General features: G+C 41.7%; 1 protein-coding gene across 3 annotated transcripts in view; it reads right to left on the bottom strand.

Moving 5' to 3' along the window:
* Positions 1-2,670: 2,670 nt before the first annotated feature.
* Positions 2,671-14,421, bottom strand: part of ADTRP (androgen dependent TFPI regulating protein) — a 30,608-nt gene continuing 18,857 nt past the window's right edge. For 2 of the 3 annotated variants that reach the window (XM_032115455.1, XM_032115439.1), the window contains 3 exons: positions 13,545-13,660; positions 9,722-9,873; positions 2,671-3,829 (listed from right to left, as the gene is read on the bottom strand). In XM_032115455.1, the coding sequence (XP_031971346.1) occupies positions 3,786-3,829; positions 9,722-9,873; positions 13,545-13,660 (312 nt within the window). In that variant the 3' untranslated portion in view covers positions 2,671-3,785. Of the gene's footprint in view, positions 3,830-5,731; positions 8,803-9,721; positions 9,874-13,544; positions 13,661-14,421 lie in introns of those variants that run through there. The other variant, XM_032115449.1, reaches the window with a different exon arrangement.

The raw sequence follows: 14,421 nt of genomic DNA, 5'->3' as shown, positions 1-14,421 counted from the left end.
TATTGGTTTCCTTCTCCTCTCCTTAAGGAACATAGTCCATACCAACAGTGAAACCATATTGTCCTGCATGCTTTCAGGAGGTAATTCTGCCTGCCTTGGGTGTAAAATAAAGCATTATTCTCTTATATATTTGCTGTTCTCCAGGTAGTGAGGGAAATTACCCTCTCAAGGTGAAAGGAACTTGAAGCTTTTCTTAAATGTTTTGAGAGCATTTGATAGAAAGTGACATTCGAAACACCAAACATTATCATGAAATTTTATAGTTCAGAACTATTATTGGGCCATATCCTAGAGGCTTAACTCAAACGCTTGTTTTTAGACTTACCAGTGTCTGCAATCTAAACTGAAGTGTACTGACATCAAACACATTAGGTATTTGGTTTGCTTTTCAGGAACGTCCTTGCAGGATAGGGTCTCTGGAGACTTTAAAAGGCAAAAATTCTGCTTTGGGGCTTTTGGCCACTTGTTCTGAGGTCTGGCCTATTGTGATTGTATTTGGTTTTTACTTGATGCTTCTTTCCAAATGGTTAATTCAAGGACAAACAGTTCTCAGCTGTAAGCAGGAGCTTTAGTTCCAGAGTAGTTCTTGGTATCGGGGTTATTTACATGAATCCACAAAGCCAATAACCTCTTCCTCTGAGGTAAGAGTTATTACGATAACCAGCAAGATTAAATACTAACAAAAATTAATATGAACCCATATATGACTGCAATGATTTTTTTCCCCAATATTTACTGAATAATGTGCCTGGGAAGTGGGTCTTAGTTTGGCTCTCATGGCTAAGACTTCTCTTACCCATACCCCTGAGACTCTCGTTAATTTTGTGGCACAAAATATTTAATTATGTGCTCAGCCAAGTGAATACAAGGTCTCAAATTGAATTTCAGTGTCCCTGGGCAACTATTTTAGACACTTTGGTAGAATGTAAATGCATATTTTCTACATGCCAGATCCTGGCTCCATATCCATCAAAGTAAATCCTCGGTAGTTCCACTGAAGGCTTGGAACAATCTTAAATTATGTTGTTGAGGTCACATTGTGACCCTGAAGCTCTGGCAGAGACCCAAACCAAGAAATCTGTGTGGGAAACTGGGGAGGGAATAAATTAGCACTTGCCTATGCTTTTTGTGGGAGTGAACTGTTACAAAGGTGTGAGTTAAGATGAAAGCTCCTCATGGTGGTGGATATTGCGTTCCAGCTGTTTCTGCTGGAAACAGCTCTGTGTGTGTGTGTATGGGATGGGTCCCTATTTTCTGATGGTGCTCTGTCTCAAATAACAACCAGTATTGCTTTTACATTCCCTGACTGTCCCTGTCCCCCTCACTCCCTCCAAACAAATGTCGCTTAATCTTATAAAATCAAAGTAGGTAGGTTCTACTCCGGGTGGTTTTTTTTTCTCTGGTGAATTTAATCCTTCATTTTCCCTCTCTGCCAAATGCAAGTGGCAGGTCTAAACAGTATTAGGTAATTGTGGTTGTCATACTGCAGATTGCACTATGGAAAAAATTAATTGCTGTTTTTTCGCCCAAGGGTTTGAGCCACGGTCCCTTCGTCTGCCTGGGACAGCGTTGTTTCCCTCTCTGCTGGGGCTGCGTTCTGTGGAGCAGCATGAAAGGGCTCCTGTGCAACTGCTCTGGGCGAGTGGGCGGGCACCTCATTCAGTAATAACAGCTAATTTATACAGCCGTGAACATCCACGGCTATAAATAAACAGTTCTGACTGACTTTGCATACTTAAAATGAAACAAGAGAGACTGATGGACTGGGAAGAGAAATCTGGAGTAAATGTTGTAAAGATCCTTACACGGGGTACCTCAGTAAAGCCCTTTGGAAATCACAGGGAAAGTGTGGGTTTGTGAGCAATGACACATTTTCCTCCTTTCAGGGCTTTGTGGACATGAGAGAAAGGAACAAAGCAAATCCAAGACCCCAGCAGTTGTGTTTTGGGGACAGGCATTCCTCATTGCTTTCCCAAAGTGCATGACTGGAATCCAGCTTCTCTCCATACAGGATGTAGCAGAGAGAAGTGCCTCTTCTGAACCCGTTTCAAAGAAATAAACAACTTCCCCATGATTCTCGTCAAAGCCTTGTAGTCCAGCTGCTCAGTCACCACATCAGATCCCAAAGGTACCCCTGGTGTGAGCAGGAGCTGAGAGTGAGGTCTGCCATTTGGCTCCACTGGCTGGAAGTAGAAAGACCTATCCCTCTGTGCTGAGGCCCAGGCGTCGTTTTGAGTTTCTGACAATAAAAGTGTTTGTACTGGACTATCAGTACAAAATAAAAGAATTTAAAAAGCAAAGAGGTAGGGACAAAAATACCCAACAAACAGAGAATTTCCGTAACTTTCTCTTCCCTAATTCCCTTCATGTTTTTCTTCTGCCTGTCTCTCCAATATATTTCCTTTGACCAGCATCTTTCGGCTGAGTTCTTTCTGTGTTCTGCTTTAGCTTCAACAGAAAAGGAGGGAGGAGTGTGTTTGTGTGTGGGCATGTGTAATTGCTTACATTCCCCTTGCGAAGCTAGCTGGAGCGAGCTATCTAGATAAGCTGGGAATTACTGAATGCATGCACGTCTCTCATTGAGTTCACTTAGTTTACAGTCTAGGCCTAGCATGTTAACTTCCCAGATTAGAATTTTTATCAGGTGCTTAACACATGAGAAGAACAATCTTATGTATACACATTATCTTTTTATTGCTCACAGGCAGCTTACAATGTGTTTCGCTTTTACTAAGCTCCAGCAGCATTTGAAAGGTGAAAATATCACCCCCGTGAACTGTGTGCACAGTAGCTCTAAGCGAGGGGTTTTGGCAATGAGGATGGAGTTAGACATTTAAGTACTGCAACTAGTTTCAAATCCTCTTTGAAAGCAGGAATAATAACAGAGATTTTTCTTTTTCACACTGACCATTAAGGAACACTTATGCTACTCTCGGTTTTGCATGTTTATTGGAGTTTGCAAAGCAGATCTCCAGTGTTTTGGATGTTAAAAAAATGTTGAGGCTAATAACAGAAATCAACTATATTGAGGAAAATCAGTAAACATGTGAATGGAGTATAATTATATGGCAGGCAGCTTTATGTTAAACAGTGCTTTAAATTAACATGCTTTCTGTCAAAGCAATCATACAGTCAGTATTACTTTTGCTAATTAGGTTACTTTTGCTGTGAGATTAACTGAAACCAAGAAAAAGGCAGAAACTGTTGCCTTCAGATTTCCTGTTAAAATGGAGGGGAGATATTAAGCATATTAATATTACAGAAAGTTTCTCTTTAGAAGAACTCAGCTTCATGGTGAACTTTCTGAGCAGACATTTCTAATTACAGTGCTTGTTAGCCCAATTTGTTATCTAGCTAGCTTGGAAGTCACAGCACTGTTAAAATTATCTCTCCTCTTAATTTTTTCCAGACTTGATGAAGGGCAATCCAAACAAGAGCTGGCTTGCATTCACAGGTCTTTTACAGAGTGGTGCCAAGCTCATGAGGGAGTGCGTTTACCATTGATGACTTTTAACCATGGACACATCCTCACGTACGTTGTGCAAGAGATGAGAAATCTGTGTAAACAGATGAACACAATTTTCTTATTCATAGCAATTGCAGAGTTATCATGAAAGAGGCAAACATTTCATATTTTCCACCAGTTTTCCATATGTCTGATGTCATAATGGCTTCACCAGAAGCTTCAATGCATTGGAGAAAGGATTTATCACAGCTGCACTTATTTTCCTCTACTTCATGGCTTCAGCATTCATGGAGAGAGTGTTTGGCTTCAAGAGGAGGATTCACTTGCCTTTCCACTTGTGGTCCATTATTACTATTGAATCTCCTGTTTGGAGACAGAGGAGAAGATACTATTCAGGTGTTGTAGGGGAAGGCACAGCAGAGAAGTCCTTTCACACATCAAGCATGAGGAGGATGTGAAACTGGCCCCAGCCTCCCAACATCCCTGGGGAACTCTACCCATCTGGGAGTGGGAGTAGACTGTGAGTGCATGTCTTGGACCAGCTGCTAATGCTGAAGTGCTGCAGAAGTCAAATGAGCCTGGGATGTCCCCAGCAAGTAACGGATTACTCAATGACTGAGGAATGATTCAAAATCTGCCATGGACCACACCCATTGAGAATAATTGTGCTTTGCCAGTGGGAGAAAGTATCTGCCACCAAACAAAACTAGTTTGTTGTAAGAGTATGTGAAAAGCTTTAAAAATAAAGCATGTCTGGAAGGGCAGCAAATGAGTAATCCCTGCACCTGGAGGATCCTCACATGGCTGGTCAGGACAGCACAGGACCTACTGAAATACCACAGCTTTCTGAAGCACCAGTTAGAGACAGGTTGTGCTCTTGTGGGGCACCCAGTGTGGCAATAATCAACTATTTATGGGTACCTTTTCTAACACACTGTTTCAGCCTCTCTTCCCTGCTGATGATCATTCACTCACAGGAAACTCTCCTTTAAATGATCTTTCCTTGTCCGTAGACCTCAGAGGCTCTGCTATACTAATTGCTGTATTGTATTGGTGTGTACTGACCAAACAGATATTTATGGGGGTGGAAAAAAAATAAACCACAAAGAAAAAAATAGCCTGGTAGGCCAGGACCAACACGTTAACCCACACTTGTTAATGTCTGCCCTCCACTGGTGAATTCCTAAGCCCTGGTTTGCCAGAGGCTCTGATCCAGTCTGCCTCCAGTGGATCACCAGATAAACTTATTACCAAGAATAGGACCGGTGACAAATAGTGCAGGTTTCCTTTGAACAGTCAGTCATCTCTGCCCTAGGAGTCATCTCTGCAGCTTTGGGGAGTGACAAATATGAAGAATGTGAAATGTCAAATATGAATGTGCCATCACAGGTTTGTGATACAACTAGGACAAATGGATGAGTCAAAAGTAAATATTCATATTTTGTTTGCAAACTCTGGGATTTAAATCTTCTAAAATCTGAGTTCCATTCATCATCAGCAATATGGTGAAATTATGGATATAAACATTATTTGGTCACTGAAAGGAATAGATAGACTCTGGATTCTTATTCTTTGTTTTTAAAGGCATGATACAACAAATCTTCTGGAAAGGAATCTCAGTTTAAAAATCCCTCCTGGATGCTGTAATACCAAAGGGTGGAACCTGTGTCTGGAGTAATAAGTACATGCAGAACATCAGCATTTTAACATTCATACAAAAACTGCTGTTGATAAGCCTGTACCAGTACAATGGTAGCACAACTTCATACCCCACACAGTTGCCCTTTGCATCCCTTTATTTGCCGTTCGGGTTTCTGCAATCTCAACAGCTGCTCAGAATAATGACAGCATCAAGAATTCAATCTTATTATAGTGTTGCTTTGTATCGCACAGATTTGTGAGCTGCCACATAGGCTGGATTTCCCAAGGCTACAGGGTATTAAGGGAGCTTGGTTTCAAAAGCCCATAAATATAAAAATAAAACTCAGGAAAAATAATCAGTTGCAAAAACATGTTATATGAATCTGGAAAATGCATTGAATGCAAAAATACTCCAAAAAAAAAAAGAGGAAAATCAGGCTAAAGAGAAGATTGTTGTTTAACTTTATTTCAGCCTTAGGTAAATAGGTTTCAGCAATGTCTTCCCAAGGTATTTAAGAGCTCATCGAAAATCTGGAAGAGCACATCCATCTCTGCACTGAGCAGGATAAAGTTATTCCACCATAAGTTTTCTCTTTTTCCTGAGAGCAATGGCTCTTATTCTTGTTGTGCTTCCTTATCCCTTGCATTATAATATCTTTAACTTTTGTTTTGTCCCCGACGGTGTTCGTCAGCCAGCTGCTGGCCAAAGCTTTCGCTTCTGGAGGACAGCAAGCGTCCAGGTGGGTCTGTTGGAGCTGGTGCCACTCTGACTGTCAGCCTCCCTTCCTCCCCAGTTTCTCTCCCGAAGGACAGTTCCACCACCCGGGGATAAGCATTTCTCTGGGGCAGGCATTGGGCCTATAAAACCTTGCAAGGGGTTTGCCAGGTATCCCTCAGGAGGCTTTTCAATCACTGGTGGAGCAAGTAGCTGTTGCTAGCTATAGCTCCTCTCCACCTGCATTTCAGAGTATTGAAATGAAGTGGCTGATAAATGTTATTTTGGTTTTTTTTCAGATGTGTTAAATGGAAGACAAATGAATGTGCTCCATCTTCAAATGCTGGTTCTAGATAAGAGACCTCACTTGAAAGGCTGCTCTGTCTGATGTGGAAAACTTTGATCCAAATTTCTCCCAAGGATCTAGTTGTCCCAACAAGAGCAAACCCCAAGCGAACACTGCTTGGCTTTATTTTTGAGGATTCTCCTTTGACTGGTCAAAGAAACATGAGATCAGTTGCCTGTGTGATGTTTTCCACCCATCGGGAATGGGAGAAACTATCACACGGCTCATGTTTGGTACTCAGACCCTGCAGCCAAATTCTTGGCTGAGGTAAATTTATGGCAGTAAAAGAATCAGCTCATTGTTTCAAATTATCCTCTTTGGAGTTTCTCTATTGCTCAACATTGTCTTGTACTCTAGAAACTCTGGGATTTAAAACAAAAAGAAGTCATTACTGGTACTATTTTCTGTGCCTCTCAGGCTGTGCAGCTGGGTTGCCTTAGTTACCACCAATCCAACTATGCAAGGGGAGGGAGAGGAGAGGCACATGAGAGATAATACATTTTTAAAACCTCCAATACTGTATGAAACAGTTTGTCTATAAATAATAAAATGAATTTAGGGTCTGGCACCCTGAAAAGGAAAGAAAAGGTTGTATTACTCTAAAGGCTAGATTTTCCAGCTCTCTGAAATTATACTGCATCTTTTCGGTCAAGCACAGGATGTAGGTTTAACACTTACTTGCTTGAAGCTGAAAGCTGCCATCTACAGACTTTGGAATAAGTAGGAACTAAATATACCTTTAAGTGTGAAAAAGAGTAAATATTTATGTAGCTGGTTTTAGGAAAAATAATAATGGCCTGGAGTTACAAGGGAGTGTGGAAGAGTCTGTATGAAGCATGCTGTGCTGTGGAGCAAGCTTCATTAGCAGCCTACGGTCTACCACAGGATGTGAGTCCAGAAGGGAGCCAGGCTTGCCACTCCGGTGGAGTTGTTTAATCGCTTCTTGCACCTTTGAATAAAGACATCTGTGCAACCGTTCTTCATTCAAGTGGGAAAGAAATGAAAAGAAGCAATAGCCCCAGATTTTTTCCTTTGGGGAGAATCCTGGTGCCAGCAGCCCAGTCAGAGAGATCTGCCTTTTCACATCCCACCAGCAGCAGGTCTACTCATTTGGTGGCTTCAGGTGTTATTAGAGAAGGTGTTTTCAGATGTGCCTATAGGAACCTAGGAGATAACTTACCCTGTAGCCCAAACTGCCTTTGGGGAATGAGGAGGAAGCAAAAGAGATCAAAAGTGCCCTTCCATGTACTTTTTCTTTTTGGAGGAGGTGAGCAGGGCATAGAGTATGGAACACAAGGAGGTCTGTCCTCTACCACCAATTACTGTTTTGTCTTGTGTGGGGGGGTTGGCTTTTGGGTTTGTTTTGTTTTGTTTTGTTTTCTGCAGGATCATTTTAACTGCATCCTCTGCCTTATTGTGATGGGAAGGAGAGACAGGAAAGGATAGGATGAAAAAAAGTACATAGAGCCATTTTTGCTGTGGGAACAAAGGTATGTTGGAATTGCGTCTTCATTCAGTTTGCAGCTGGTTTGTTTCCCTGGAAATGCTGAACCAAAGATTTGTCTCAGTCAGGAATATATTAAGACTCTGGCACACTGTAATTGTGTAATTGGACTGTGGCACTGTGTAATTGGAATAGCTTCCCTGTGGTTGTGTTTCAAGGCTTATTGGGACTTCGTTATTGATACCAGCTTAAGAAAGTCCTACTCTTCTCTTGGGTGGACACAGCTGGGAAGTGGATCAGGAAAAACACTTGGCACCAGCATGGGGAACTGTAACTCAAGGGGAGTGTCTTGCACATGGATGAAAACACCATGTAATTGTTAAGGCCAGGATTTTGTGGCTCCTTTGAAAAATACCAAGTATGCATGGAGAGGCAGACCCACCACACAGATGAGGCCTCCAGGGATTGCAAGAGCACACCAGATATCAATGGAGAATATTGTGTATTGTTTATATATATACTCTGAGGTTACATTCATGCTACCACAACTGGGGTGCTTTTCAGCCTCTCTGTATGCACAGAGAAGTTGAGTGCTTGCCCCGATATTTTAGTCAGCTGTTGAATATGCATCTAATTTTTGCAGTTAATTAAACTCTGCTTGGCACAACATTTTGTCCAATCAGTTAACACTTTGGAAATCCAATTATTTTAATTCTGATTATCGCCAATTTATGCAGCAGGCATACTCAAGGCCTAAAATTACTAATATGTACTCAGTGATGAAAAAAATCTGATACCTAGATATATCTGATATCTCATATAAAGACTTATGCCATCATGTAGTGATGATGTGGTCTTTGATTAGTAATAGTTACTAATTATGTGATGCCTCTTAAACCAGAGCTAGTGCAGAAAGGTTGCAGATCTGTTTTCATTTACCAGCAATCCCCATCTCATATTATGTCTATGCAGAATAGAATGCGGCCAAAATCTCTAAACATGGACATGTAGAGCAAGCATCTTGTTTGCAAAGGTAGCAAGCAGTGAAGTTGGTTATTCAGCACATTTGAAAGCCGATCTGCTGCTTTTAGGTAGCTGAGTATGGATGGTGAGAGACTAGCTACAGACGCTCTTCTTTGGCTTGACAGGCATGTGAGACTTTGCAAAATGGATCAGGCATCAAATGTTCCCTGAGAACAGAGGGAGGTTGTCTTATTTATTTTCAGAGGTGTTTTTGCAGTGTTTTTTCTTTCATCAGAAAGCCAGTTTAAGAAATTGCAAATGTTCACACATTTGTCCTAAATAAAATACACACGTTTTCCTGACAGAAACACTTTCATCCTCAAAAACTCGATCTTGAATGAAAAAGGAGAGAGGAAACCAGAAGAAATAATAATGACAATAACAATAATAATAATGATAGTATCCCATGCCAAACCCCCAGAGGTGCATCCTCAGTTCTCTCTTTCTTCCACCTGTTAAATATGCTCTCCTAAATGACTCTTTTTTTTTTTTTTTTCCCCTCCAACTGCCCATTTGCCCAAGGAAGCTGCCTTTCTTTTTTTTTTTTAGGTCACTACTGGTTATACCACTACTAAAGCACCAGGGAGAAATTCTCAGCAGTTTGTAAAATTTTCCAAAGTGCTGTTTAAGTCATGGACCTGCTGCCACAGTGCTTTTGCTTGGATATGCTAATACATTCCTGTAAATTTTTGGTAAGCACTGATATTCCCTAGTCTCACAAACAACATGTGATGCGGGCGTAAGAGTTTTAGTCCAAGACATGTGACTCCTCTGGACCCTTCTTTGGGCAGGAATTCAAAAGCCTGTGATTATGCTGGTAAGAGCTACTTCTTGAACCACATTAGGGGAAGCTGGCCCAAACTTTGTCTGGTAAGGTTGGGATCCTTGCTCCAATTTGTTCTCTATTTGTTAGCACGTGGGTAGGACCTGACAATTACTATCTGACACCCAAATGCCACCACCACCCCTCGTCCCCAATGTACTCACGCCCCCTTCCTCTCCCTACCTGCCTGGGCAGTCGCAGCAATTCATTTTAAGGGTATTTTTTTCATATGCATAGAAGTAATGAAGAAAACTTGGACTGACCCCATATCATACGGTTGAGGAACTCTCCAAAGTTGTAGCAGGAGATGATGATGGCAAGGCTACTGGCAAAAAAGGCTGCTAGCCCAGAGGGGCTGAACAAAGCAAAGAGAGGATATACCCACTCTCCCGTTACAGAATAAATCCACAGAACCCTGGCAAGGAAGGAGAGAAATTACCTTTGGTTAGGACTATTCAGTTAGAAGAACCACTTCATCATTTCCAACTCCTGAAGGGCTGAGTTATGAAAACAGACTTGATACAGAGAAAATTAGCTCAGCTGCCGATACATTGCCTCAGCACTTGGCCTATTTGCTGTGAAGCACACTTGAGCCACTGCTAAATTAGATGGGTTTCAGTACAGGTTGAAATGCACACAATATTCTGCTGTCACCCTGGTGGCATTGGCTATTAGCAGCAGTAAAAGCACAGTAAAATCACAAAATGTTCAGGAACAGGGATGTGCTCTTGATTATGCTAAGAAAAGCTTGTTCAAATAAGCTCTCACATATGTTTGCTCTTTAGTTACAACAGCTTTTCAGCCCCTATCCAGATCCCTAGAGTCTGTGGAGACATGGAGCTGTTCCTCCCTGTCTCAGTCCTTCTGCTGTTGACCACTGTTTTGAGGAGTGGAAAGAAGTTTTCAGGGGGTGAGAGGGCAATAGGAATTCTCCATCACCTTTTCTTTTCTAAGAGGAGGAAGAGAAGAGGAATGGGTAGGTGGGAAACAGATGTGGCTGCTTCACCCTTTTGTGAACAGTTTGCAAAGCTTGGTTTGGAAAAGAAGGAAAAGGAAGAGGATTAATATGCCTGCTTTATAGAGTTTCTTTTCTTCTAATTGGGCCCTCTCTTTGTGCCTTTATTATTCTCAGAAAATATCTTGTAGTGCCTGTCAGTTCACTGGTAATACGTTCATTGTTTATGGCTCATAAGAGTGGTTGGTAGAAAATGCCTGAACTTAAGAATATAGAAGTAATCTTTATATCCTAAGTATAGGAAAAATACTTTTTTATTGTGAATAAAATTATTTATTTGTATTGATTATGTAAAGAATTTAAGAAATAGGGTAGGTCTTCATTGATTGTTATCAGGATGTGCCATTTTTTTGATAAGGAATTAAAAAAATCATATCTGAGGATTATGCCATACTTTCCACCACCAGTGCTAACATGGGAATGCAATCACAATTTTTTCTGATGGCACCAGCCTGCCACCTTACGCTGAGCATCATGCCTCAAAGAGAAGCGACAAACAGGCTGCCCCACTATCCCAAAGCTGTGTCGTGACACTGAGGAATGGGAGAATGGTAAGGAGAAAGAAAAAGGCTGAAAAGATGTTTCTTCCTTTCTCTAGTAAAAGAAGGAAGGAGTGGGTCATAAAAAGGTGGTTTTGTCTTGCCTGTAAATTGAGATGTACTAATCCTCACCTAAGGGATAGAGTGGAGAAATGGAGGGGATTGATAGTAGAGCTGTCTGGACTGAGCATGGAAATATTTAAATGTAGGGACTCATTTTCATGATTCAAGATTCTTTCATCTAACAAACAGAGCTGTGAAACACCTAAGTAATTAAAAAAAGAAAAAAAAAAAAAAAGCCTGCAGGAAAGGCCCCTAAGAGGCTGAGCAGAAATACTGAAGTCCAGGTGCTAAGTGGAGCCTGTGCAAATGTCAGCATGTGTTCTTCACTGCACAGGACTCCTCTTTTCTTATTGTGTCTCAAACAGTAAAACAGAGAATGACAACCACCTTTCTTTTATATAATGAAGAACTAGATTATCTTGATGCAGTTTGGCCAGCTGGTGTGTCTCATATGAAGCACTCCAACCTGTATTTTCAAACCCAAATAAATGACTATGCAGGGTATTCAAAGCCACAGTGAAACCCTGCTCAGAAGCAGGTGTCTGGTGCAAGGTGTGACTGGCTGCTCGGTTTCTCTGCTGCCTCGGAGGGACCAGCCCCTTCTCAGCCCATCGACACTGCTGCAGTGGCAGAGAGAGTTCAGGGAGAGGCTTGGAGGAAGGACTCTGTTGCTTGTGGAACATATGGTGCCCAAATGCGGCTATTAAATTGCCAGGTTGCAGCACCAACAGTAAAATATGTACTTGTGTTAAGATTTCAGTGAACAGGCCAGAAAATTTTTCTTTTGGTTGAAAGCTGTTGCCTGTAGTTTGCAGGGAACCACGAAGAGGAGGCAAAAAGAAAGCAGGCAGGAGTTCCCTTGCTGATTTGGAAACAGTATTGGCATTCTAATATATTTTATCCAGTCATCAGAGCCCTGGCACACAGGGGCCAAACACTCTAAGGGGCCACCTTCCACTCAGCACCCTGGTAACACAGTGCAGCACCAACTCACAAAAGATCACCTCAGATGTGGTGATGCTTGTGTTGATCTTCATCCTTCGGTGTGGATTCAGGTCCTGATATGAACCATGTCTACTGAGGGGTGAAATTGTTCAGCGGATAGGGATTTTAGGGGAAAGCACGGCACACATGGCTGTAAGAGCAGTCTGGTCTCAAAGAGAATAAAACCTAAATGTTGTCATAAGACAAAACAAAGCTGGCATTAAGCAACTGGGTGAATCAGAACACAGAAAAGGAATTTAGGAAGCCATGGTCGTAATCCTATTAGGCTCTGGGCTGGATTAGAATAAATGGCTCCTAATTTGCTCATGTAATGTAGCAGTGAAGTCCCCTGCTTCCACAGCCACTCTGATGGGTTTCAAGTCACTCAAGTGTTTCATCTGTACAGTTTATTTTCTATTCCAGATGTTCACTCACTGGGCTGAAGATGGTCTCTAGCTGAGAGTGAGAACTGGTGAGTAGGAATGAAAGGATGGGTTTTCTCATAGTTCCAGTGACTTCTCAGAAGTCTTTGCATGAGGACAAGTCACTTCCTTGCTGACCAGTATCCTGTTGTTATACAGGTGTTCTGTATTCTCCACCCTAGAGTCTGGATGTTTCCTCATCTCTGGAAAGTTGTATCACAGTATACCCTGAAATTATACAGACCCCTTCCTGAGTTGGGTCTCAATATAAGGCATCCTCTGAGAGGTTCAAAGTGTTGGCAGCTGCCCATAGTTACACAGTGTGGCAGTGCCTCCATATCCCAGCGCTGCAGCCATGATGCAATGAGCAAACCTACTCCAGGGGTGCATGACACACACAGAGCAGGTGGACAGATGGCTATGAGCTGTGGGAGATGCTGATTAGATACAATTAATTCTCTCAGGATCATTCTCCAACAGGTTGGGGATCAACTGGTGCATTGCTGGAAATGTGGGCAGTGTCCACTGGTGGAGTGGGAGGCGGTAGTGGGGCAGATGCCTCCTTGCTACCCACCAGTTTGCACCTGGCTCCAAGTATCATTTTCTGTCTCAAGTTTCTAAAACCAGCCATGTGTCCCTGCCAAATACCAAACTGAGTTTTACATCTCTCCTGCTCCCATGACCCCCAGACCTTCTGGGATTAGGTGTTTTTGCAGTGAGCAGGACAGCAAGTGGATGTTAATTTGATGGTACCAGTAAAAACAAAAACTCCAGCCCTGAAGAAATTAGTCAAAGTACCCCTGAGTTAATGGAAATTTAGTTACTTTCCTATAAGAGGCCTTACAAGAGCATGTAAGATCTCAGGACCTATATTGTGTTTGAAGAAACCTGCCTTGCCTGTGTTTGGAAATAGTTTTCATGGGTCTCAGCTGAAGTTTAAATGATTTCTCCATGGAACAGACTGCTGTCTTCCATATGTCTGGGTGGGAACTTTAGCTAGAGTACAGCCTTTGGCCTTATTTTACAAATAGATTACTTGAGGAAAAAATACCTAAATTCTTACCAGCTGATATACAGAAAAGCGACAAATCCCAGTAGGACCAATCCCTTCTTCTTTGCTGGGTAACGATGTGGCAAGGCAAGGATTTCCAGGAGAGCAAATGGAAATACAGCCGTGTGCTGAGGAAAAAAGAGAGTCTGTCACTGACCGATCACAGTGCCTTCAGTCATTGCTGATCACAAAGTTCAGGGAACTTTCATGAGCAAAGGATTATTTAACAATACTGAGTATAATTGTATACAAATCTGCATACTTCATTTTTTACAATAAAGAAGTACCCCTACAGTAATAAGCACAAACATTTTCTTGTTAATATGATGTAAAAATGAGGTTTGTCTGTAGCATCATCTATGTTTATAATAGGTGAGCTCTCCTTTTGCATTTTGTAATGCAATAATTTTTTTATAATTCCCATTAGAGTACAAAAGATATTGAACTCTATCATTATGTGTGGTTGAGGATGTCAGAAGAGTGCTCCTTGAACTCACTAAGCAATTACTGAATTGCCTTCACATTCTCTTCAAGTCGTTATTGTATTTTATATAGTGTCATTTATTACCTTCCCCAGTGCAATCCCAGTGTGTTGTGCTTCCCTTTGCAAATGGAAAAATGGATAAACATACAGGAGACTTCAGTTAGCTGTGATTGAAGGTGATGAAGGAACTTTAAACAAGCTTATCCAAGAGTGAGAAAGGAGTTAAATTGCTGGAGAAATGTGTTTTCATTCTCTTTTTTTTTTTTTTTTGTTGAAGAGTTTGAACTGTAGCTTCAGTTTCAAGGACTTTAATGGTAACTGTCTGAGCATGGAGGATTTTCAGCACTGGGCTGACTGTTTTATTGTGAGGAGCTGCCTCCAAGAGGGATACTCCTCATCGTGGGG

This window comes from Corvus moneduloides, chromosome 1 (assembly GCF_009650955.1).
Source record: "Corvus moneduloides isolate bCorMon1 chromosome 1, bCorMon1.pri, whole genome shotgun sequence".
NCBI lineage: Eukaryota > Metazoa > Chordata > Aves > Passeriformes > Corvidae > Corvus > Corvus moneduloides.
The sequence above is the reverse complement of the archived record's forward strand: the minus strand, read 5'-3'. Positions and strand labels throughout refer to the sequence as shown.